Source organism: Pristiophorus japonicus, chromosome 6, assembly GCF_044704955.1.
Source record: "Pristiophorus japonicus isolate sPriJap1 chromosome 6, sPriJap1.hap1, whole genome shotgun sequence".
Lineage (NCBI taxonomy): Eukaryota > Metazoa > Chordata > Chondrichthyes > Pristiophoridae > Pristiophorus > Pristiophorus japonicus.
The window spans coordinates 216599564-216627340 of record NC_091982.1 but is presented as its reverse complement, the minus strand read 5'-3'; the positions used below and the strand labels follow the sequence as shown (position 1 = coordinate 216627340).

At 40.0% G+C, this 27777-nt stretch overlaps 1 protein-coding gene across 4 annotated transcripts in view; it reads right to left on the bottom strand.

Moving 5' to 3' along the window:
- Window positions 1-10036, bottom strand: part of LOC139265382 (paired box protein Pax-3-like) — a 78252-nt gene extending 68216 nt beyond the window's left edge. For 3 of the 4 annotated variants that reach the window (XM_070882361.1, XM_070882359.1, XM_070882358.1), the window contains exons 1-4: window positions 9949-10036; window positions 8783-9015; window positions 7073-7202; window positions 6336-6470 (exon numbers count right to left, since the gene is read on the bottom strand). In XM_070882361.1, the coding sequence (XP_070738462.1) occupies window positions 6336-6470; window positions 7073-7202; window positions 8783-9015; window positions 9949-10036 (586 nt within the window). Of the gene's footprint in view, window positions 1-5; window positions 15-6335; window positions 6471-7072; window positions 7203-8782; window positions 9016-9948 lie in introns of all 4 variants that reach the window. The other variant, XM_070882360.1, reaches the window with a different exon arrangement.
- Between the last annotated feature and the right edge of the window lie 17741 nt (window positions 10037-27777).

Below are 27777 nucleotides of genomic sequence, written 5' to 3'. Positions count from 1 at the left end.
ATAACCTAAAGGCGCTGAAACCAATGATTACACCCCTACCACCATTCCAGCTGAGATCAGTTAGTACAGACCAGGAATCAAGCCTGGGACTTTCTGCTCTCTGTGGCTTAATTACACATTGCCTTTCGCGGCCAAGTCATCAGTAAAACTTAAGTATATTCTAAATGGGTAGGTTAGTACTGGGTGATTTTGTAATTAAAATTACATGGAAATCACAATATATTTATAATTACATTCCATAACTTTGGTATTAGAAAATACGGTCACATCGTCTTTTTCCGCAAAGTTAAAAGATTTGCATGTATATACCGCCTTCCACAACTACCGGACGTCCAAAAGCGCTTTACGGTCAATGCAGTACTTTTATTGACGTGTAGTCACTGTTGTAATGTAGGATTATTGAATTCCTATTGAATTCCAATAATCCCGTAACTAGCTGATATGTGGAACGTCTCTTGGTTAAAATACCCACTCATTTCTAGCCAGAAAAAAAATCATGCATTTATATAGCATCTCTCACATCACACTTGTTGCTGCGTAGATAAAGCACAGCGGTTAGCTTGCACAGGACGAGAGAAATGACCAGCTAATGTGGTGTTGGTGGAGGACGCCAAAGCCTGGAATTTCCTTGGGGATTCAGCCAACCGATCGGGAGAATCTCCAAGGAAATTCCCAGCCCAACAGAACGCCCTGCTCTGGGATCATTTCCAACCATCTCATCGGAAATACATTCCCTGCAACCACGCCCCAGTACTGCAACCAAGTTCAATCTAAAATGAAGTCACATCTTCGGCCATTCGTTTCCTAATACAAAAGCTTTGATTTTACAGCATTCTTCAAAAATATGTATTAAAGGGGAAAGTGCATTTAATTAGTATCGTGATATCCCAAATCAGGCTATCGTTTTCTGAAAAAATGAATCGTTTGATACCTATCAATTTCAAATTTTACACTTGGTCTCATAAATATTCTAAGAAACTGTAGTCATTGTTGGAATCTGAGGAACGTATTGCGCCGCTGAACTAAACGAGACCATGTGCTGGGGCCATTGTTTTTATTTTTTTATCTTCCCACCACAGATTTGATTCGTTTGTTTTGCTGTGATTTTTGTGATTAGCTGATTAGCAGCCACGTGTGATTGGCTCGAAGGAAAACTGCCTGAGGAGTGGTAACAAGCTTGTCATTTTTGTATCTACGAAATATATTTTATGTTAAAAAATTGCATATAAACGGTAGAATTGTGTACATGTGAGAGCAGAATCGGCGAAGGGCTTCAATTTACTGCAACCGGGTTTACATGGGCTCCCCAAATTAATAATGTACCAATTTGCAGCTCTGCCCCATGTCCTCGTGTTTCACTGTCTGCCCTAAGGGAATTATCATAACAGCGCATTTTATATCTTCTTGTATGTAGAGCAGGACCCTTGTGATTATCAGCCCTCCTCCCCGTCCAACGCAAGTACAAATCACCCATCATCGACTCTCAAACTTGTAGCTTCCAACACTTAGCTTGTCTCGTCATCTAATGTGTATTTTACAAGAAAAAAGGCCTTATCTGCATGGTATCACACTTTCAATCTAATTGCCTTCCCTCTTCTCCCTTGCAGTCCCCATCTCTGTTACTCTGCCAGCCACTCGTACACACCAAGTCAATGAACACACTGTAATTGTAACTTTACATCTAAATATTAAGATAGGGTTTGGGAGTCGCGTGTCTGCAGTACACAGTTATCAGCTGTCAGGAATTCCATTACTACATGAACCAAAAATGCTTCGGCTTGTTCAAAACTTCCCACATTCCGCAAAACTTATTTCATCTTGTCCCCTCTCACAGCTTTACTTGTTAGCTGGGTCCAACAGCGGTCCCTGCGAGACAGAGAAAAAAAGGGGACAGAAATTTCACGAATTTGTGCCCCGGGCGAATTGGGGGCGGGTCGGGGAAAGATGAAAGTGAGAAGAAATAAAAGGCTCGATTTAATCAGCTTTAAGAGGCTTCGGTCCGGGTTTCTGATTGAATTTTGGACCTGCGCATGATTGCGGATAAATCGAGCCTGACCACGCCTGGAGCTCCGCGAAAACACTGTGTCCCATTCAAATAGGAGCTGGCAACCTCAGCCACTTCAATACACTCTTAAATCATTAAATATAACCCCGAGAACCAACAGAAACATTTACAGCGCCCCATCCATATTTAAAAAAGACCAACAGGAAGAATTAACGACCACGAGGCGATCTTAGCAAGAGAGTCCTGTTTTTTTATAGTTCTTAATTGTTCAAATTAATAAAAATCTTCAAAGATGCAATTATTATAGATCTCACTTAAAACGGGCAAGATCACGGCTTTCGATATTTAAAAAGTTCACCTAACTTCCGTAATTATAGGCAAGTTTTCACAACCGTTACTTTTAAATGCATTTAATAAATTGCAAATATCTGTTGATCTGATCTTGTGAGTAGTGTGTGTCAGTCACTTTAGACTTGTGCAAGATGTTGCCCTTAAATGCAAATAGAGAGGCCTCCTCGAACTATTACCAAGTTATAAGCAGCAAATTGGTGCACCCTCCGGTCGAGTATCCCAGCCTGTAATCCTGTCACTCGCTGGTGCAACTATGAAATGTTACCGGGGCGGTAGCGAGGGAGAGAAATCTCCAGTGGATGGACAGTTTGTTTACTTATGGACTTTAGGTTAATTACAACCTAAACTGTTTGCTGAAAAGATTAGAATGCAAAGCAGGCTTTTTTTCTCTACCAAAACAAGTTTTCCCCCTTTAAACTAATGGTGCTGAAATGACGAGACGGTCCTAGAATAAAAGCACTAATCTTTTACAGCAATCTTTTGCAAAATAAAATATAGTAATTTGCAAAGGCTGAGCTTTAACCTATTTGCTATAGGAAATCGCCGGCATTCTTCGCAGTTTTCTCTCCTCGCCTCCCAACCTAACGCCAGCCCCTAAATCAAAGCCTTCGCTCAATCGAATGGTGCCAATTGTATTTTTTTTTGAATGACAGTCGGCATCTTACACGTCTAAAAAGATGGCAAAAGAAACATTTTGTAGGTGAAAATGGCTAGTTTTCCACGGTGGAGAGAGAGTCCATAAAACTGCAAGGACTGGCTGCTTCTGGCGATCACTGAATAATTCATCCCTCATTGCAAGCCCATAATGTCTTTTCTCAGCCTTTTGTTTGGACGGTTTCTGTTCTTTTTTTCCCTGAATTACAAAAAGGTTGCCTTCTTTTGTTACGACCAAGCTGTCACTGGCATAGGCTTTGTCCCTCCAAGCCTAAAGTATAACTTTCAATGGACTCACGCTTCTTTGTTTTCCAAGTTCATCTCCAAGTGTGGATTGTGTATTCAAGGACCTCTTTGTATAGCTGGAAAAGTTGTACAAATGTTTGACCAGCTCATTTGGTCGTTTTTGTCTACTCAAGATCCTATTTGCAGCGAAATTCGGGCAGGTCTATGGACTCCAGCAACAAGCGACACTTTGTGTCAAAGCTTGTGCGCAAGGCTAATGTTAAAAAGGACTTAAATTTATACACTCTTTCCAAGAGTTTTCTAGTCTCTTTTTTTACATAGATTCGATGTTTTGATTAACAAAACATGTCTTTGCGAAAAGGTACTTTGTTAGCGGGAAAAAAAGATAATCAAATGGCAACAATGCCCAACAAGTTAAAACGAGGCACTATGATACCTTTTTTTGTTGTTGTTATGATTCATAAAGGAGCTCGTTAAATACACACCCAGGACAATTCAAATAGCAAATATGGTATATTAATCAGATCAATAAACACTGTGGACTACAGACGAACTCTCACGCTCCATGAACCTGGTCACAGGCAGCTTCACCGTCGCCTCCAGTTCCATACCAGTCTCATGGAGACTGCGCCACTCATTCGGAGCCACTTTTCTGAATACTCAGGGAGTTGTCATTTTCACATTGCGCATAGATATTACCAAAAGTGCTGTAGAGTAGATAGCGAGCAGACTTTAAGCAAGTTATTTAGGGCACAGATTGTTTTACTAAATAGTGGTTAATAGCTGAAGTCTACACATCGTTCATCAAAAGTATGTTACAAAATATAATTGGAAGAAATATGGGGTATGTCGGGGTTCTGTTTAATTGTAGCAACTAAGTCTTGCACTATTGGTTATGCAAGAGCCCCACAGTCAAATATGCGATATGTCATTTACATTCAAATGTTGTAGATCGTTTTTGACAACCTTTCAATCACAATTAAAGTCTTTTTTGAACCCGTTAAAAGGGATAATTGCGATTTTTAAACGGAGCTAAAATCAAAGCGTAAAAGCTGTGTAAATGTCCCCGAAGTATATTCGCTAACCTTACCAGGACTGGACAACTTTCTAGTTTTCTTTTGAGAAACAATCTAGTTTTATAACCATAAATGAAGCATGACATTGCTTATGGCTTCTTCTTTAAAAAAAATTGGAGTTATTGATAGATGTGGCGAAGAAATGATGGTGCAGTTAGGTTCGCAAAGGGTTAACCCTAACTCCCAAGAAAGCAAGCAATCTGTTAAGTTTCGTTAATAATAAAATGTTTTGTGGTACTTTTCAGTGACAGCGATATTCTATGTCTAAGGATATATGGAAGGGAAATATTGAGTGGATTTCACCGATTACTTCCTGAAGTACAATCGATGGAAACTAACCAATTACTGTGAATTTCCAGTTTCACTGCAACGTTAGTGACTATCAAACACTCATGTAACGGCCACTACAACTGATGTTTTTAAAAATTACAACTGTGAATTGATTTTAAATGTTTTTGTAACGGCATCAGAATATTTATTTCGTTCTGCTGTTTGTACCAGATGCATACATCGTTCACAGTAATGTACTTTTTTAAGCTCGTTTTTCTTTTTAAAAAAATCTCCTGTTTTTCATCATATATAATTGAATATTTTCCCAGTATTAGAAAATTAAGGACTTCATTCGAATAAAATCCGCAGTGAATCAACTCAAATTGGCAGGTCTTGTTGAAACGGTATCAGCTAATTAAGCCCAGTTCTGATCTAAACCCGTGCTGAAAAGGAGTGAACAAATTTAGTCCAGGTATGCACACGTTACGGAAAATATTTATTTGTCTCCTTAACTAACGCATTTATCGTTACGTTTTTCAATTGTGCGGTAACTTTATATCGGCATAGTTGATCCATTTAAAATAATTACATCTAATGTTAGTTATTGTGTTAAAGGTTATGGCAATGATTTGGATTTGGATATTTGAAACTGTGCTCATTATCAGTCTGCATTTCAAGTTCGAAAACCGGCTATTAGATATTTAACGGGAAGATTTGAAATTACAGATCTTGTAAAATACTGTAATTACAAAAGAATGGCTTCAAAAAACTATTTTTCATAATGATTAGCTTTGAAATCGACACAAAATCGTTTTCTATTCCTCGAAAGTACCGAGGGTTATTATTGGTAATGTAATTTGATTGGGTGTGTTGCCTCATGCTCCTAACACTAAGGAAAATGTTTACATATATTACTTGCGGTCTGAATGTGATTTCTGTGTCTTTGAATTTAACAGGAAAGCAGTAAGAATGAACTGAAAAGCTCCAAACAGACGCAAACTGTTGATTATGTGGTGGAGTTGACGCATTGTAAATGGTCACTGGAATAATCACTGGAAACCGTCATACTGATAACCTATGCAACAATATTAAACCGAGTCCTCTGGACAACATTCCCGGGAAGTGAAATTGCAGTCTGATGGTAAACATTGAAAAGCATCTCTTTATCTTTGTCTGCGCACAATGAAGCGGCAAACTATCAACAGGTTGCTGTGCTGATAAGGGCTGTCCAGGCTGGATATCCAACTTTGATATCGCCGCCCTTTGCTAAACTTTTTGAATTGTTTTAACACCTTGGCGTAAACTTTACCACCTGAACAAGTTCAATAAAACTCACAGGGCAAAACAAAAGCAGTACTTCCGTCCACTTTCCCTCACTTCGGGAAATACCAGAACCACAAAACAAAGCTAAGGGCACCAAGGCATTTACAGCTGGAGGCAACTGTGTTCGTGGTCATTCTGTTGAAACCGTCTAAGGGACAGTGTGATTGTTACTACCCCCAGTGTGGGGTATATGAACTTTCATTCACATACTCCACGTTAGTTAAAGTAGTTTTATTGTTTAACTTTGTACAAAAATCTGTATTTTCCATCAAAACATGTAAATCATACAATATTTCATCGCTCTGGGATTCCCTAATATCTATAAAAATAAAAAATGTTGACACAAATATTTAATTATCACGTTTTAATTGCTAAAAAAAATATACAATTACACAAATTCCACCTCTTACCCTTGTCTGCCAGAATTCCGTCTATACTGTGTTTGGTCTTCTTATCGCCATCTTCATATTCCTTTCTTTCACAATCTTCTTCTTCGTCTTCTTTCTTTCCGAATCTACTCCTTAGAATACGACTTATTGAGCTCACTTGTTTGGAAGAATTTTGTTTTAAAAATGAACAAAATGTATTACTTCTTTTAAATGCCAGCACGATGTTACCTTCATGCAACAAAACATCACAGAGTATATCATTTAATCCCTCCTTTAGAATAACGCTAATGTATTTTACTTTTTTCGATACTTAAAAAAACATCAAGTGAAGATATTAATTCAAGGAGAACATTACATTTTATGATCAACCTCTTCGAGAAAAGCACATTCAAATTTTTGCAATGACTTATTTCTGTGTGAAATATATAGGATATGATTTAAGTCTACAAAACTGTAATTGCTATTACCATATTAAATTGTTCCCCGATAGCCTTAAGAAATAATAGCATTTAATTTAAAGTAATATATAAATAGCATTTTTGAATTTGAGGCACTGAAGTCAAGAACCTACTTGAAATAATTTGCTAACACCATGAGGTATTTTTTGCTTTCTTTATTAGTTTGTGCAGCTGGACATATTTTACATTTACAGGCAATTTCGGGGTTAATGAAACAAGAGTAATTATTTCTCCGTGTTAATTACAATGTTTTTGGATTTTTTTTTTACAATTCACACAAATCACAAATATTGAACCAACCTGAGGGAATGGTATTTCGATCACACATGCCGTCTTTCAATAACTTATCCCGGATTTCCCAGCTAAACATTCCAGGATTCTCTTTCTTGTACTCTTCGATCTTTTTTTCTACGTCTGGTATTGCCATTTGCTTTATTGAATATGTTTTGGCAGGAGAAAAAGAAGAGGCTTATTTACAACTTTGTTTCATTACCACTCGAATCTGACATGTTTCTTATTTGCAGTCATATTCGGATATGCAAAACTGAAATAAGCAGCAATGTATTATTTACAATTATTCCGGACAACAATTCCTTATACAAGTCCTGGAACACTCCTACTGCATAGAACATCATGTAAAACAGAACTAAACGCGTGGTGAACTTTCCAGATGTATTATGTCATTTGCTTTTATTTGGCCATACTGCCCCTCTCAGACACACAGAAGAGGTTGCTGATTTTATGAAGTTGACATACAGTGAACGAAAAGTCAAATTGGACAAAAAAAAATCTGGCGCAAACGCTTCAATGATTGGTAACTTTACCGCAGATCAGTACTTGAACTTTGCAGCTACGTTTATTGAAAATGCGGTGTGTAACTATAGTACAATTTCTGTGTTTAATGGTCTATATTACGATAATCGCTGGTCATTACAACCTGCGTGTTTAATTGCCTGTGACAAAACCATCGACATTACAGATTAAACTGCAAATCAAGTAATAATGTACGTTTTCTCCATTGTAAACGAGCTTTGTTCAATTTTGAACATCCTGGTCAACTGTAGTATAGCAAAGTGGAGTTTACTCTATCAGGAAAATCCACTTTTATATTAGTTTTGCTGAAATACATTTAAATTGTTCACGATTTCTCTTCATCTCATACGTTCTAGCATGCAACATCCTCCACCAAAAAGTTCATTAAAATTATAAGTTTGATCCTCATAATGAAAATATCAAACAATGTTCACTTTTTAAAATATATATATTGCATATCGGGGGAAAGGTGGAAATTAAACCGATTATAATTCTGATATTTAATAAATCCAGTTTAAACACGTTACTAAATGAAAAATGGTGTTAAATGTTATTATTTTTTCAATATACTCATTGTGAATCCAATATATAAATATACTACCCCTTAAGTTTTAGTTAACGAAAGCTCATTGTTACAGGTGCCTTCATTATTTTTTTTTAGAGATTATGTTATACTGACTTTTTGGCTCCTTAAAATGCTTAACATGCTCCCAGTTTCAGATGATCACATTTTAATATATCCCTCAACAAAACACGTTGATAAACGGAATTAAACAATACGGCCATAAAATACTGGCCTGTCAAATTATTATGTTCCAGGAACTTTTAGCCATATTTAACTCGCAATAAATTAATGAATAAAACTAATAAATTATTTGCAACACCTCAATTATGACAAGCATTTGTGAGTATTACACTTGTATGCGGAATCACATATATAGATGGGGCACATTCTGAAAATGCGGAGGTTGATTTACAGTTTTAAAAATGGTACTTCAATCCTCAGGTGGGTTTAGTCGATCTAACTTGCCTGTATTTGAGGTGCCTTTGAAAAACGCGCACAGATAACCGCGCCAACCACGACACGTTGTAGGTGGACCGGAACAACGTTTTTCATAACGCTGCAGCATGCATCAACTAAGTTGTAATACGGTAAAACATTTTTATCAAATGACTCAAGGCTTGAGTCCGACTTACCCTGGGTTTGCTCCCGGTGGCCCCTGGTCTGATGGAGCCCGTCTCTTGGTATCTGCAGAGGATTTTCGAGACACAGCCGTGGGAGACCCTCAGCTGCCGGGAGATGACACACGGTCTGATGCCGTGATGGGCCATTTCCACTATCTTGTGCCTGATGTGATTTGGCAGAGGCCGGCCGTTTATAAAAACTCCTCCGAGCTGGTTCACTCTCCCTTGACCTAAAGGCGTCGACACTATTTGCAGTAAAAAATTGCAGCATTAATAAACCTGTAACAATTTAACCTAGTACACAGACAAGTAGAGAGGAAATCAGAAGCTATCACATCAATGCTAAGAACGCATCAGTCAACGGAGGTGTTTATATATTTTACGGGATTCATTTGCAGGAAATATACTCAAGTAAGACAGAACTAAAGAGCAAAGACCTATTCCTGGCTGTCACTTTACAATAATATTTTAAATAGTACAATAATGTTTGGAACAAATAGTTCGGAGCTGTTCATTCCTATCTTTTTAACCAACGCTACTCAAGCCCTGTCATTGCAATATTTAAATTTATATTCAGCTTCCCTCTCCACAAACATTTTGTACGAGCAGAAAATCCCACCGTTACGTAAAAAGATGCCATTATTGCAATTTAAATACATCAATTCATTAATCCGGGCACTTACAGAAAACGGTAGATTACTGAGGAATTGATCACATAGCGGTCTGCATGTAGTTAAGGAGTAACACACACGGTTTCAAAAACAAACTAAACTTAAGATATTTGAAACCAACAAAGGAGATTTGTTTCTGTTTGATTTCACAGTTTGTCTCCATCAACTTTAAAGTGCTTCTATTGCATGTCATACACCAACAAATGTTCAAATTGTAACAGAATCTACTTACTGGATAAACTGAACATGATACCCGGAGAACGCACGTTATTGAGTTATTAGAAACTTAAAAAAGGCTCGCTCCCTAAAAAGGCCAATACAGTTACAGTCATATAAAAACCATTATTGAGAAACTGCAATGGCTCATAATATTCTGCCGTTGCCTCGCACAGAGAAGTTATGGTTCTGCGTATGCGCGTTTAAACGACTTCGTTTCTCTCTTTTAAAAAAAGTACCATACTAGAAAAACGAAAGAGTACTCCGACAGTTAAAGCATGTGCAGCTCACCTTCTAGTGGGAATCCGCTGCTGCGAGGGTAATTCTGTCCTGGGGCTGGCCGCATCATTCTTGGGACGGGTCCAGCCAACGTGCTCATTTTTAGACACGTTCAGTCCCAGATTTTTCTGTGGGTTGTCGAAGGGGGCAGGGGGATGGGGTGGGGGTGGGGGGGACAAAAAAATAAAAATAAAAATAAATGACCACTTTTAGTAAATCCACTTAGGCCAGACGCCGTCGGAGAAGCTGAATAGTAGCTTCAATTCTTCTCAGCAGATGTGATACCCCCAAACACTTAACCGACGGGAAAAAGAAAGTTAGCTGAGTTTTTGTTGTTGTTGAAGTTTCTGAAGTTGGTGTTGATGTTGTTTCGTGTGTTGTTCTGGTATGTGTGACAGGTACAACTGTGGTCCAAGGGTTAGGAGTTGTTGTGGTCACAGCCAGGAGTCGATGGGACGGTGACCTGCAGAATTTATCAGTTCTTCCACCCCTGGCTCCATCGAGACCCCTGCCTTCTGATTGGCGAACAGGCGAGATTCTTCTCTATGGAAACGTGTGTTTTGATTGGCCAATCCCCGCAATCTTCCTTTCCCATCACTGAAAATATGATTTAAAAATAAAAAGTGAACGTGCGGCTGCTGCAGTAATAGCAACCTGTCCTATTGCCTTTCTAAAACACCACAGCTTTCACTCATTATCTACCACAGATCTAAAAATATGCACCAATTTTTTTTTATAGCAGATTGCCTCCAGGGCAAACTCTGTATTTGGAGTCAAACCAAGAACGCCTCTGAAGGCAACGCATCATTCTAAGATAGTCTAAACTATTATTAGCAATGCGATTCCCCAACAATCAGCCCTCGTCCCTCTATACCCAAGCTCTTTGGGAAAATGAAGTTGGTGTTTGGGGGGCGATTGTTATAAAGGACAGTCCTTCCAGGAGGAGACCTGAAAATGTAAAGGCTCTCAGGTAAAAAAAAAACAGGGCACTGTGCTGATCACAGACTAATCAAGCCTTCGTATATTCTGGGGTTTATATATGTAGTATTAAGAACCGAGGAAGGACCAAAAAAGAAAGAAATGGTCTGGCTGAGAGCTGAAGCGCCACAGCAGGATATGACGCCAGGACTGTTGTAAAGCCCGTCTGTCCTCAGAGAAGGTACTATTGTCTTGAGTCCTCTATTTATAACTTGGTAACTGCCGGTAAACTCATCCTTTACACTCTGATCTTCAAGCACAGCCATCCGAGTGGGCTTTATTTGGAAGTGGCTATTCAAAAAACCCTGTCAGTCTGGCGCGGAACTTTATTCAAAGCCTTAATCAATCAAACGATGAGATAGTTAAGACTACGCTTTGTTAGAAAGACGGTTGCAAAAGAGAAACAACCTCCTTTTGGCAAAAAGTCATCGCTTTCACTTACTGATTCTTAATCTCAACAATTGTTCTCTTATACCAGAACACAATGATTAGCCAATGACGTAACAAAAAGAAAGATTAAAAGGAGCCATTCGCTATTATATTAATTCCCCCTTTTAAGTTGTTTAAAAACAGCACTTAAAACAGCATCATCCTATTTCCAGTGACCATCCCGTCCAGGACCAGAGTTAACCCATATTACAGATAAAGAATGGCCTCTGCATTTTGGGGATTGAATCAGCAACCGATTACTGTAACCAACTTCCTCCAACAAAATCTCAGTCATTTTTCAAAAGCTTTATTTCACTTCTAATCAGAAGAATTCAGATTTCTCTCTCTTCCTAAACACAGGATTAGTTGTTTGTGTATACACGCCCAGTCCAGCCGCCCCTTTCATTTACTTTATAAAACCCTATCCCAACTGTACAGGTTTTGATTGTATCCCTTTATACTGTGGATCTTTTTATAGCACAGATTTGTAAGGAACATTGTATTCGTAAGGGATGGGACAGTTATTACATATAATACATATTACTAATTTTAAGGGGCGCGATAAAATATGTTAAAAGCCAGAGGCATAAAAACGAATGCCAAAACTGTCATTGAAGCAACCAAGAGAAATATGGATTATAAAATGCACAACCAAGTGCAGCCCAATAATTAAAGGGATCTTCCAGACAAGGTGCCCTTTAATTGGATCAGGATTTAGGATGAATACGACCAGTGACTGTGAGTTACACCAATCAAGCATATACGGTTAAAAAACGTAGATTTTGAAATAACATGCCGTTTGTTTCACCTAGGAGGATTTTTGAAAATATGTATCGATTGGAATTTTAAAAAACTAGAATATTTTTAAACAAGACGACCATGGGTCCTTCTTAAATACAAATAGTCGGAATTTTATGATTTGTACAGTACGTTAAACAAAACTTCGATGTTTACTGTATTTTTTTCACGTTATTTGATTTCTTTGTGGACAGGTTGGGCTTTGGAGATATGTCAGTTGTAAACCCCTGCTCTTTCCAGTCGAGGGTTAACAAAGATACAATTAAATCGTTACAGCTGTAGTATCTCGTTTCGTTATCCATTCGTTCTAAACTAGGATTATAATGTTAATAATAATAATATTAATAATAAATGATCTGTTATCGTTCAGCTTTTTATCTTATCCCTTGCAAATATTGGCACAGATTGTTCCGTTAGTGAAATATTTACAAATACAGTTACTTTGTTTTCGTTTAACATAGCAATTGCCTCAGTAACCCATTAAAAATTCATTTCGAACATAATTATAATTATTCACTGTTTATCCGTTTACGGTTCAAACTATCATTATGCAAAATGCACGGCGATCTTTTAAAACTCCACTAGTCACGTAGTTTCCTTGCGATCTCTTATCTACCTCAAAAATAGTTAGGAAACCATTCATTAAACAATGCTACAAATAATTAAAATACATTTGCTAATTACCAATTAACACATGATACAGTATTCATATTTTAAATTAATATATTAATAGAGGAAATAAAGACTTGCATTTCTATAGCGCCTTTCACCACCACCAGACGTCTCAAAGGCTTTACAGCCAATGAAGTACTTTTTGAAGCATAGTTACTGTTGTAATGCAGGAAATCAGGCAGCCAATTTGCACATAGCAAGCTCCCACAAACGGCAATGTGATAATGACCAAATAATCTATTTTTGGTATGTTGATTAATGGATAAATATTGGCCAGGAAACGGGATAACTCCCTTGCTCTTCTTCAAAATAGTCCCATGGGATTTTTTATGTCCACCTGAGAGAGCAGACTTAGCTTAGTTTAACGTCTCACCTGAAAAACGGATGAGAGAATAAATCTGAAATGGGATGATCGCATTTAAAGAATAATCATGTTAGAAATAACAAACACAAAAATAGCAATTTTGTAGAATTCATAAAATTAATTTATAATAAAACATTAGCAAATAGTCTAAAAAATCATAATAGATACTTCAGTTCAAAGTAACATCAATGTTGTAGACAGTCTTAGCATATCAGGTATTTTAAGACACAGATTAACTTTTTCTGTTATTGAATTATGTGATTTATAATAAAAGGAACATAATTATCACTACTGATATTTGAGTTTCATATGAATAACACAACCTATGTATTCTAATGATACTGTCATCTGGGCCCCAAAACAACATAGTTTTATTGCTTCTAACACCATGTTAACACTTTTTATTTCTCCCCACGCCAACAGATCCTTAACTTTTCTCCTCACGCAGCATGATAGGAAAATATAGACCGCAAATTCCACCCCATCATTATGACTGGTATGTTTCTGTTGGGAATGGGAACAGTTTTGCTTAATATTCTTCTGACCTGAAATGGAACCCTCTGACAAAGTGAAGTGTTCTATCCACCTATTTGCACAAGAGCTGTCAAAATTCATCCCTTGAATGACACAGATATTCAGACATGTGGCATTTGAATGAAATTCCAGGACTCCAATGTTGGTTCATATATATACATTCAATATAGATTATTGACAATTTTTTGCACTCATCAAGGTAAGGAATTTTGATGCTAGGAAATTGAACTTTATCCATTTCAGAAACCCAGTCAGCAACAAGCACTCCCAGGCCACGTTTAGCACAACTAGATGCAGAGTAAAACTCCTTCTACTCTGCCTTAAGAATCCACTTCAACCCCAACCTCAGAATAGCACTTCCTACTGCACCATGATGGCATTGTTTTCATTTCCCACTCCAATCATCCTTAGCTTTCTTTCATTGAGATTGTTAAGTTAGGTATAGTTTTATGTCAAGAAGCACTTTAGGAATTGGATTAAGGACCCTTACAAACAGGAGACAGAAAATACTTTTATTCCTTCAGCGTGCGTTGGATTTGAACCCAGATCTCACTAATGATAGGTCAAAATCTATCTAACTGCACCATCGAGTTCCCTATACAGAGCTTTTGAAACAATTTAACAATGTAGATGTGCAAGGATCAGAATCAGTTTCTGAAAATGGCTCTGCAAATTACAAAACCAAATGGACTGAAGCCTTTGTAGTGGGATAAACTAAAAATATAACAATGCATAAAGCAAGAAAGGGCCATTTGATTCAGCGTACCCACTGTTTCTACAGACCATATACAATTCTCTCCATCAGACTCATTTAGGGCTGGATTTTCATCATTTTTTTGATCATTTACCAACCATTTACCACCGAAAATATCACCGGTGGTAAATTCATCGCAGATGACCACTGATTTCATAATTTAGCACCAAAATAACACCGATGTTAAATTCATCAGTGATTTACCACCAGTGGTAAAAAATACCACCGATCTTATTTTTTTTCCATTTTTATGACATCATTAAGTGTGCAACACCGAAATACCACTGAAAATTGCCACCAGAGGTGAATTCATTAGTACCACCTTTTGTACTACTGGCCTAAATTACCACAGAGAAAAGTGCAATCTAATCTGATCTTATCTGATTGAATCCAGTGCTATGGATGCCATTGTAAAAAAGGGAGTTGCAGTCCATTCCACATGAGAGAAGGCTGAGTTTTACACAGACATTTTTACGTGAGTTCAGAATTAGATTTTAAGGTTATTTGAAGCTGTTAATGGATCATTTGAGTAAATTGGAGGACATTTTAAGGATATTTAAGAAATTTGGAGGACATTTGAGGACATTTTGAGAACATTTGCTGGACATTTCAAGGATTGGGGCCTAAAATATCTCTGCCAATATTGCTGACTACTTATATGATGCAGAATAGAACTGGAAGAAGATTTATTCAAGAGCATATCCCTACAGTGTCCCATGTCCCCACAGTGTCCCCATGTCCTCCACAGTGCCCCCATGCCCCAAGGGATGCCGTGGATGCCGCTGGACCAGGCCAGCTGGCCAAAGGGATTAAGTCAGCAAGGGTGCAGGGGAGCAACGCACCTGGTGTAGGTGGTGGGGGGGGGGTAGATTGGGGGGACTTGGGGGAGAGCATGCTGCCATGGCCTCGGAGAGAGCACCAGAGGCAGCTGGGAGAGGAGGAGCAGCCGGCCCAAGGTAAGGTCATGTCAGAGAGAAGAAGAGCGGGTGGATACTGATGACGCATGTGCAAAAATACCACCCATTTTACTTTTAGTGTTGCACGTTTAAAAATTATGAAATACATTTAGTCCTACCACTGGTTTTATTTGATGAAAATAGCGTCCTTTGAGTGAGAGTGGTATACCACCGGAAAACCAATGGTAGGGCTAAATGATGAAAATCCAGCCCTTAATCTTTTAAGCTAAGATTCTGCAAATATGATCCCCACTATTCACATCCCACCAAAAGGTAAATCAAGTGAACCCCTAGGTTTAATGGTCAAGGAAACAATGCAGACACAGAATTAAGAATATCAGTATTTTAACAAGATAGGTACGTCTATAGTTTGTTTATACTATTGTCGTTGTACTAAAGTATACATCCCGAATCGGGCCCTAAACTGACTCCAAAGATTGGCAATGTGAGAATCTCTGGTGGCGATATTCTCGCACCACTTGAGATGACACAACACAGAAAAAAACAAAACTCTGATGTGGTGTCAAACCTGATTCTTGGACCACCTGGACACTTTGTAAGCCGAGTAATAGTTAATTAAATTGTTTAAACAGTGCAGTTGCTCTTGCCCACGCTCTCTAAATGTTTGAATTTGAATTGCTGGGGGAGGAGCTCTATCCATGCATGGGGTAGTGCATGGCTGAAACCCATTCTACAGCCATAGTCAGCACTGGTTTCAAGAAACCGATCAACTGCTGGATTCAATAACAGCGTATTGTACCATCATCCAACCGGCTTGACTGTTTATACAAACATTAGAAGACATGTTTTCATAGTATGTTACTGAACACAAGTAGACTTTGAATGCTTGGTTGCCATTTATGTGAATGCAGAACAATCAATGAGCTTTGCAAAGAATTATATCATACAAAATTATTAATCACATCTCTGGTTGTTTAAGCTGTTAGATATTACAGTTAGTACTATACATGTGTATGTTTCCAATCCAATATCAGTATGTTTCTAATACAACAAGAAAACAATTATTAATATAGAACTGGAAAATGAAGTGGTGCAAATAACTTGCTTGACAGCAGGAGAAATAGTGACCACAACATAGTTAGGTTCAATGTAAAAACAGAAAGGATAATGAAGAGTGAAAGATAAGGGCACTGAACTGGAAAAAGGCAATCAGTGAGATAAGAAGGGATGTGATCCAAATTAACTGAGCAGGAAAGTTAGCAAACAGGACAACAGATCAGCAGTGGGGAATCTTCAAATATGAGGTGATAAGTACAAAAATAGATACAAGATGAAAAGGGATATATCAAATGAGAGAGTATTTTAGATAAACAAAGAGATTAAAACTAAAGTAGCACTTAAAAAGGAGGCACCTGATAAAACTAGAGCTAACAATACCAAAGGAAATCACAAAGGCCATGAATGGCGAGCTGGTAAACATAGTATAAGTAAGAGAACAGTTAAAGAGAAGGTAGGACTGCTCAGGGATGAAAGGAAAATGTAATTGTGGAGGATGAAAATATGATATAAATATGGTGAAAATACTAAGTAATTGTGAGCCTGTTTTTATAAATGATAAAAGGAGAATGTAAATGTACTGGAGAACGATGTGGAATATCTGTCAGATAACTGAGGAAAAGCAAATGGTTCTGAAAAAAGTTAGCAGAACTCAAAATAGTTAAGTCACTGAGCCCAAATGACATGGAGGGAGCTGTTGAAGGAAGTCTGAGAGGGGATAGCAAGGTTCGGACCACAATTTTTCAATCATCCTTATATGTGCAAATTATGCAGAGGGCCTGAAGGGTAAACAATGTTCAAGAAGGAAGAAAAGAATCAATCGTGTAACTATAGAACAGTTACTGTAATGTCATTTGTGGGCAAGCTCTTGGAATCCATAAAGTGGTATCAAATTACATTTGGAGATGCATGGAATAATCAATGACAGCCAGTAGAAGGGTCATGTTTGGCAAATGTAATTTTTAATGAACTGACTGATTGTATAGATAAAGAAAATGCAGTACATTGTATGTATATTTTCTGAAATAATTCGATACGGTGTCTCAAGGGAATCTTATCACAAAAATTCAGGTGTATGCTATAAAAGGTCATGAGCAGCACAGAGAGAAATTTGGTTGATGGACAGGAAACAAGGAGTTGCTTGTATTGAAAAAGGAACGGAGGAAGTGCACCCCCGAGGTTCAGTGTGCTGAGTCCACTTTCAGCTCGGTATATTTAGGCATCGGGAATTTAGGCATAGGGAGCATGATTTTGAAATTTGTTGATGACACAAAAGTAGGGGTTTGGCAAATAGCGAAAAACATAGAAACATAGAAAATAGGTGCAGGAGTAGGCCATTCGGCCCTTCGAGCCTGCACCGCCATTCAATGAGTTCATGGCTGATTATGCAACTTCAGTACCCACTTCCTGCTTTCTCGCCATACCCCTTGATCCCACTAGTATTAAGGACTACATCTAACTCCTTTTTGAATATATTTAGTGAATTGGCCTCAACAACTTTCTGTGGTAGAGAATTCCACAGGTTCACCACTCTCTGGGTGAAGAAGTTTCTCCTCATCTCGGTCCTAAATGGCTTACCCCTTATCCTTAGACTGTGACCCCTGGTTCTGGACTTCCCCAACATTGGGAACATTCTTCCTGCATCTAACCTGTCTAAACCCGTCAGAATTTTAAACGTTTCTATGAGATCCCCTCTCATTCTTCTGAACTCCAGTGAATACAAGCCCAGTTGATCCAGTCTTTCTTGATATGTCAGTCTCGCCACCCCAGGAATCAGTCTGGTGAATCTTCGCTGCACTCCCTCAATAGCAAGAATGTCCTTCATCAAGTTAGGAGACCAAAACTGTATACAATACTCCAGGTGTGGCCTCACCAGGGCCCTGTACAACTGTAGTAACACCTCCCTGTCCCTGTACTCAAATCCCCTCGCTATGAAGGCCAACATGCCATTTGCTTTCTTAACTGCCTGCTGTACCTGCATGCCAACCTTCAGTGACTGATGTACCATGACACCCAGGTCTCGTTGCACCTCTCCTTTTCCTAATCTGTCACCATTCAGATAATAGTCTGTCTCTCTGTTTTTACAACCAAAATGGATAACCTCACATTTATCCACATTATACTTCATCTGCCATGCATTTGCCCACTCACCTAACCTATCCAAGTCACTCTGCAGCCTCATAGCATCCTCCTCGCAGCTCACACTGCCACCCAACTTAGTGTCATCCGCAAATTTGGAGATACTACATTTAATCCCCTCTTCTAAATCATTAATGTACAATGTAAACAGCTGGGGCCCCAGCACAGAACCTTGCGGTACCCCACTAGTCACTAACTGCCATTCTGAAAAGTACCCATTTACTCCTACTCTTTGCTTCCTATCTGCCAACCAGTTCTCAATCCACGTCAGTACTCTACCCCAATCCCATGTGCTTTAACTTTGCACATTAATCTCTTGTGCGGGACCTTGTCGAAAGCCTTCTGAAAGTCCAAATATACCACATCAACTGGTTCCCCCTTGTCCACTCTACTGGAAACATCCTCAAAAAATTCCAGAAGATTTATCAAGCATGATTTCCCTTTCACAAATCCATGCTGACTTGGACCTATCATGTCACCTCTTTCCAAATGCAATGCTATGACATCCTTAATAATTGATTCCATCATTTTACCCACTACCGATGTCAGGCTGACCGGTCTATAATTCACTGTTTTCTCTCTCTCTCCTTTTTTAAAGGATTGTGACATGCTTCAAGAGGAAATAGGAGATTAGTGGAATGGGCAGAGAGGTGGCAAATGCAATTTATTTTGGAGGAGTATCAGATCATACATTCTGGGAGGAACAACAAGGAATGTAAGTATACACATGAAGGAAAGGCACTGAAAAGTATGAATGAACAGAGAGACCTAGGAGTTCAAATACATAATGCAAGCACTAGTAGAAAAATCCATAAAAGGAGTCAATTGTATTTTATAAGTAAGGACGTAGAGTACAAGAGTACAAAAGTAGTGGTAAATTTGTGCAAATTTATGGTGAGGGCACAGTTACAGGACTTTGTGTAGTTTTGAGTACTCCATTACAGAAAGGACATTAAAGCTGTCGAGAGAGTACAACATAAACTAACTAAGATGAAACTGGAAATGGGACGCTGTAGTTATGAGGAGAGATTTGAGATGCTATTTCCACTTGTACAGAGAAGGCTGTGGAAATTTAATTAAGGGCTGGATTTTTGGTTGACTAACGCCTCAGTTAGTGATAAGAGGGGGCGTAAATGGGAACATAAGAGGTTACCAACCGGGAGCACAGCTTTTAGCGCCCCGACCAAAAATGCATTAGAGGCTCACCGGGGGAGCAAACCAGTAGCGCCTGGTTGCTGACGATCAGCGCGATCTTGACGTCAGTCCTGGTGCAACGCCCACGCTTGCATCCCGGTCGGTAAATTAGGTGTGGCTGCCTCATTTAACAGCCGCCAAGAACAAATTCTGGAAAAATAGTCGGTACAGGCTTGCAGTATCATTAACTGATGGCTACTTAAAGGGATGAGGAAACGCTTTCCTCTGAGGTCATTCTGAGTTTGCAGTGGCAGACAGACATAACAGTATCGGTTGAAAACAAGTGATTTTGAAAACCTTAATGGTTGCATTACTATCCTGAACCTTTAAGACTCAGCTGTTGCCGGGATCTGACTCAAAGTTCTGCGCATGCGCAATGGGTCTGCCAAATTTACCGACCAAACTTTCGTTATCGTCCCCGCAGCTCTGGTGTGCAATGGCTGATTTAGCGCCCCTGTCAGCTCCTCGCACGATTCTGATGAATTTCTGGTTGGAGGGCGCAAACTTTTTCAAGGCGTTAAAATTACCGCTCCGCCTTTGTTACTGCCTCAAACCGAATTTCTCCCCCAAAGGTTTTTAAAATGTGAAATATTTGGATAGAATGGTTAGGGAATGACTTTGCCCTAGTTGAACATTCAGTGATGAGGGGTCATCAGTTTGAAATTGTTACCAAAATAGTGAAGAGAGAGATGAGGAGAAATTTCTTTACTCAAGGACTTGTTGGAGTATGGAATTGCCTGGCATAGGATGTGGTTGAGGCTGCTTATGTCTTTTAAGAGATAAGTAGATGAATATTTGAAGTAGAGGGAGATACAGGACTGTGGAGAGAAAGCAATAGGATTAGTATTGGATTACTTTAGTAAAGATCTGGCAAAGATACAATGGGCCAAATGGCCGCCTTCTGTGCTGTAAATTTCTGTGTCTCCAAGAATATAAAAATCAGAAAAGATGTTGAGCCCAACTAGGCTATTCTTTTACTTAGATGAATGTGCAGGACCAGAAAGACCATTTCCATTTCTGCCCTGCCCTGGTGTCAACTCCACTCCATATTAAATCAAGAATTCTTCAACCAAGATTGATAACTGTACTAGATGGCCGGGTATTGCATTAGATAGCAATTTTAACTAAAGGCTTAAGTTGTATTTAGTTCACAATTTTCTTAGCTTATATCTTGCCTTTTTTCACATCTGGTTCTGCATAAAGAGCTTCTCCAAACATCTGCAGCATCTCCATGCATGATATTAGCCATAGACCATGTCTCCCTTTAATCATGTTTCCAAAGAGTCACCAGTGTGGAATCCTGAGTAATTCATCTGAATAGAAGCTTGAAAAAAATCAAATAAATAGTATATATAACATAATGGGCCTGAAACTGATGGACATACCGCTGCATACCTCCTGCGGACCGCTGACATGACATCCAGAATCGCAAAATTGATCAACAAATACCAACATACCGCTCGGCGGGAAATTCCTCAGCAACGTACCGCCGGGCAGTATGCATACCGTCCGTCCACATGGAGCACCCTACAGACCACCCAAAAGTCCGACATTGGTAGCATGCTGCCGCATACACCTCAAGTTGCTGGAGAAATAACATCAGCGATATCTCCGCAAGATGATACAAATTCCCTGGGAGGACAAATGCACCAACATTAGTGTCCTCGACCAGGCCAACATCCCTAGCATTGAAGCACTGACCACACTTGATCAGCTCCGCTGTGCAGGCCACATAGTTCACATGCCAGACACGAGACTCCCAAAGCAAGCGCTCTGGACTCCTTCATGGCAAATGAGCAGAAGGTGGGCAGCAGAAACATTACAAGGACACCCTCAAAGCCTCCCTGATAAAGTGCGACATCCCCACTGGCACCTGGGAGTCTCTGGCCAAAGAGCGCCCTAAGTGGAGGAAGTGCATCCGGGAGGGCGCTGAGCACCTTGAGTCTCGTCGCTGAGAGCATGCAGAAATCAAGCGCAGGCAGCAGAAAGAGCGTCCGGCAAACCAGTCCCACCCATCCCTTCCCTCAACGCTTATCTGTCCCACCTGTGATAGAGACTGTGGTTCCCATATTGGACTGTGCAGTCACCTTAGAACTCATGTTAAGAGTGGAAACAAGTCTTCCTCGATTCCGAGGGACTGACTATGATGCTGATGACCGCCGACATACCACCGGAGCTGCACACCGTCTTAGAAAAGGTGGTTTTATGCCAATGGTATGTCGGTGGTATGTAAACTACAAATTGAAGAGGATTTACTGTGATTGAAAGGCTGCATTAGAGGGAGTAATTTGCGGCGGCGCGGTCCCAGCCTGCAAGACCATCAGCAGGCCGGGGCCATCAGAGAGAGCAGCGTGCGGCGGCATACCACTGCAGGAGGGCGATGGCTGTGAAGCCAGGTCGCTGACTGCAGTGTGGGCAGGCACAGCAGGAGGGGCGAAGAAGCGGCAAGAGTTTGTAGAAGGAAGTGACCGGGGCCCAGGAGAGGCGTGAGTCTGGGGCACAGAAGTGGCGAGGGCCCAGGGGCAGCACGGGCCAGTCCACACTGCTATATGTGTGCGTGCTTGGTCCATGCAGCAGAATGGTCTCCAGTTAGTCTTGGGTAATCTTTGCCACTGGACCAAGACCTAACTCTGTCAAGCCCATGTGGTGGCTGGTGTGCAACGGCCACCACATGTTAAAAAAATCCAAGCACAGGCATCGTCCACCCTCCAAGATGTAGTTCGAGATCAGGAATATTAGGTCCTTCATTGAAACACTTATCCCTTTTTGGCGTGAAAGCAAGTCATCCTCGCTTCGAGGGGCTGCCTATGATGTTGATGATGAAACTACAATGTTCCTCCCTTCCCCAGCGATCTAGTTCTCTCCCCCTAGTGATCTAGTACCCCCCCCAGAGATCTAATCACCCCAGTGATGTAGTCCTCCCCCCAGAGATCTAATCCCCACCCCCTCAGTGATCTACTCCACCCCCCATCGATCTATTTCTTCCCCCTGCCCCCCAGAGTTATAGTCCTCCCCCCAGAGATCTAGTCCTCCCCCCAGAGATATAATCCCCAGAGAGATCTAATCCCCATCTCGGAGATCTAATACCCCCCAGTGATCTATTTGTCTTCCCCACCCCCCCAGAGATATAGTCCTCCCGCCAGCGATCTAGTCCTCCCCCAGATAGATCTAATCTCCCCAGAGAGATCTCATCCCCCCCCCCGGAGATCTAATCCCCCAGATAGATCTTATCCTCCCCCCCCGGAAATCTAATCCCCCCCTACCCCCCGAGATCCATTGCACCCTCCCCAGAAAAACACAAAAATAAAGAAAGAAATAACAATACAAGTATCATAAATAAATCAAAAATACTGCACAAAACAATTCAAAATCTAAATGTACCTCGAGACACTTACCTGTGACCCAACGTCAGCGGTCTCTGGCCTCCCGACTGCTTTTCTCAGGGTGGGGGGGAGCGGAGATCGATGGAAGAGCGCGTGCGCGCAGAACTCGGAACCCAAAGAGTCTTGAGTCCCAGACAACTTTTCCTGCACCACCGGAGCAGACCATCCATCGCACTCCACTGACACCCCGCTCACGACCGCCCGGACCAATTTTGCCAGCACTCCGCCCCAATGGTACCCGGCGGTATGAAACGACATACCACCGGCATACCGCTGAGAAATGGGCGGACGACCAATTTTGACCCCAATAACTGTAGTGTATAGAAAAATATATTGCTCATCATTTGAGCAATTCATTTCACTGATTCCATCAGCTTTCATGAATTATTCAGTCCACAGCCACATGGCACTGAAGGTTCCAATTACCACTATCTCTTTTAAGTTCTCAATTTACATTTACATAGATCATTTCTACTTTTCCAAAGCTCTGATCTCATGCCTGAAACTCTGATCTCATGCCCTCCCTCCTCCCAACCCTAGGCCTTAGCCCTTTTTGCATTTTTGAACTCGTCACCAGAATGTGAGTAAAACAGACCATAGCCATTAAATTATGTTATAGCAATATTAGTTCACAAACTGCTCCGGACCCGAGCCCATCACTGCTATTTCCATTTTTCTCTCTCCCTTTTTCTTCTTTTCACTTTATCTCTCCTACACCCCTCTCTCCTGTCTCCACCATTGGTGGCCATACTTTCAACTGCCTAGGCCTTAAACTCTGGAGTTCCCCCCCTAAACCTCTCGGCCTCTCTACCTCTCTCTCCTCCTTTACAATGCTCATCTGTCCTAATATCCCCTAATGTGGCACAGTGTCAACTTCTATTTGATAACACACCTGTGAAGCGCCTTGGGATGGTTTACTACTTTAAAGGTGCTATATAAATGCAAGTTGTATATAATTCCTTTGTCCATTATTTTAACAGTCATTAATCTGTTATTAAATGGCTTAATATTTCCGTTAAAATAGAGGGCAAAGTTATTTAATATAAATGTGTTAAGTGTTAGTACACTAATATTGCATAGCATAATTTTAAAGTGTGCATCACTGCATCTTTATTGCTTAGACATAATACCAAAAATAGTAGGAAATGGGCAAGCGAGCATAAGCTGGAAAAATAATATTGAGTTGACCAAAAGTAATTTAATATTAGAGAAAATTGCATATAAAAAGTTGGAACATTAACAATGACTAATCATAGGGGGCTGCTAGACTGAAGGCATTCAAGAAGGGATACTGCACAAGATAGACCCAGAAAGATATTTACTACATCGTTCGGCCATTTGAGTCCATATCATTGTTGAATAAAGGAAATCAAATGGTAGGCAAACCTGTACAATCCAAGAAACCAGTTTGAAACGAAATAAAGGATTTCAAAATTAGAACAAACTTTGGAAGCAATAGAAGGAACGGTTAGTTGTCATTGCATGTAAGAGAAACAGTTTGTCTCTTCATTTTATGATCCATTCTGTTTTTCTTATGGAACAAAGAATGGGTTCAAATACTGTTCAAATCAATATCTTAAATATGGGAATCCCACTATGACACTGATGAAGGATTTTTAACATTGTCAACAACCTAAGTGACTGAAATGTAATTTTATTTTAGCTCCATTTTATTTTTGAACCGTTTTTCCACATCAATACTCATCCAGTCAGGAAGGCATTGTCATTATTGCCCAAAGATATACAATTAGTGAGATGAGATGGGATCCCTACAATTTAGTCCTGCCATGAAATGAGATGGTCTGCCATTGTAAGTCTGTCCATTCAGTAGCTAAGAACCAGTGAACTCACATAATACACTACTTTGAGGATGGGATTGAAACCAGGTTTATCCTGATGTAAATCCCAAGTTTGTTTGACACTGCAGATGATTCGTTCCACTTAATGAACAAAAGGACTAGGTGGCTGATATGCCAATTATAGCCAGCAGGTGGCATATGTGCAGTGGGAAAAGGTTTTTTCATACATTCTCATCTTGATTTACTATCAATACGAGGAATCTTGGTTAAGTTTCCCCTTTCCTAGCCCAGGGACACAGACGCAACTGTAGTGCTCTCACTGCTGCCACAGCTTAGATCAGATATTATTCAAACTGACTCACTCACTCTGCTCCAATTAATCTCAATTCTCAGAAAAATCAAAGGGTAGAAAATAATGAAAACTTCTAGGCCCAAGTTTCCACTTTTTTTTGCAGCTGCAGTTATACTTTGTGTCACTTTACTCTGTACCATTATCTTATGTCAATGAAATTCCAGTCGAGCAAAATTTTAGAATTCCTTTGGTAGCCTTTACTTTTATAAATGCTCAAATCAGGCAATACTTTTCTTTGTATTTTTGCCTTAATTTATTATTTTCTTGAATAACTAAATGATAAAATAATGCAGTATGTAATTTGTGTGTCTGTTCAGGATTGTATGCATTTCTGTAAATATACAGTTATTCTAGATTACTAATAGCAGGTGGCATATGTGCAGTGGGAAAAGGTTTTTTCATACATTCTCATCTTGATTTGCTATCAATGCGATGAATCTTGGTTAAGTTTCCCCTTTCCAGTTATTAATAATAATTTAATTTATTAATAATAATAATTTACTCGAATGGTGCCAGGATTGAAGGACTTCAGTTTCGTAGCGACCAGAAAAGCTGGGGTTGTTCTCCTTAGAACAGAGAAGGTTAAGGGGAGATCTGATAGAGGTATTGAAAATCATAAAGGGTTTTGATAGAGTAAATATGGAGAAACTGTTTCCAGTGCTAGAACAGTCGGTAACGAGAAGACACAGATTTAAGGTGCTTGGCAAAAGACCAGAGGTGACATGAGAATTTAATTTTTACGCAGCGAGTTGTTATGATCTGGAATGCACTGCTTGAAAGGGTGGTGAAACAGATTCAATAATAACTTTCAAAAGAGAATTGGCTAAGTTTGCAGGGTTTTGAGGAAAGGACAGGGTAGAGGGATTAATTTGAAAGTTCTCTTTAAGAGCTGGCACAGCTGAATGGTCACCTTCTGTGTTGTAACATTCTATAAGAGCGGGAGGAGGCCATACAGCCCATCGAACCTGCTCCACCATTCAATAAGATCATGGCTGAACTTCTACATCAAGTCCACTTTCTTGCTCTTTTACCATTTCCCTTGACTCCCTTAGTGCCCAGTTATTCATTGATCTCAGATTTGAATATACTCAATAACTGAGCATCCATAGCCCTCTGGGGCAGATAATTCCAAAGATTTACAACCCTCTGAGTGAAGAAATTTCTCCTCATCTCAGTCTTTAATGGCCGACCCCTATCCTTATACTATGACCCCTGGTTCTAGATTCTCCAGCCAGCGGAAACAGCCTCTCAGCACCTACCCTGTCAAGCCCTCTAGGAATTTGATATGTTTCAATGATATCATCTCTCGTTCTTCTAATCTTTAGAGAATATAGGCCTATTCTACTCAATCTCTCCTCATAGAACAGCCCTCTGATCCTAGGAATCAATCTAGTGAACTTTCACTGCACCCCTTCTAAGGCAAGTATATCCTTCCTTAGGTAAGGAGACCAAAACTGTTCACAGTATTCCAAGTTTGGTTTCATCAAAGCCCTATATAATTGCAGCAAGACTTCTATACTCTTATATTCCAACCCCCTTAAAATAACAATAACAAAAACAACAACATGTATTTATATAGCGCCTTTACCATAATGAAACTGTTATGTATTTAACCCTTGGCAACCTGTATCACACCACCACCAGAGGGCCTACCTGTTGGAGTCCCAAGGGATTCCAGCATCCCTTGGGAGCACTGTATATAAGAAGGCCACCCACGTGGTACCTGCAGTCTGGAGTCTAATTAAAGGAGCTAAGGTCACACTTGCTCATTGCTTACTGTGGTCAGTTTCATACTTTATTATGAGCATAACAATTGGTGACGAGGTAACGAACAACCGTGCGAAAATGCAAAGAACAAGTTGGTGTCCTGGAGAAGTTCTCAGAAGGGAATGATTGTGAGGCCTTCGTGGAGAGCCTCGACCAATACTTTGTGGCCAACGAGCTGGAAGGGGACGAGAATGCTGCCAAACGAAGGGCGATCCTCCTTACTGTCTGTGGGGCAACAACCTATAGCCTCATGAAGAATCTTCTGGCTCCGATAAAACCAACAACCAAATTCTATGAAGAATTGCGTAGGCTGGTCCGAGAGCACCTAAATCCTAAGGAAAGCGTTTCGATGGTGAGGTATCGGTTCTACATGTATCAGCGGTCGGAGGGCCAGGAAGTGGTGAGCTACATCGCCGAACTAAGGCGCCTTGCAGGACATTGCGAATTTGATGGATTCTTTGAACAAATGCTGAGTGACCTTTTTGTGTTTGGCATTAGCCATGAGGTAATCCTTTGCAAACTATTGACTGTTGAAACACCAAATCTGAGCAATGCCATAACGATAGCCCAGGCATTTCTGTCCACCAGCGGTAACACCAAACAAATTTCGCAGCATAAAGAGGTTTCGGCCAGTACTGTGCACAAAGTAACGTCGTTTTCGAGCAGGAATATACATGGCCGGCTGCGGCACAACCTCAGATGACC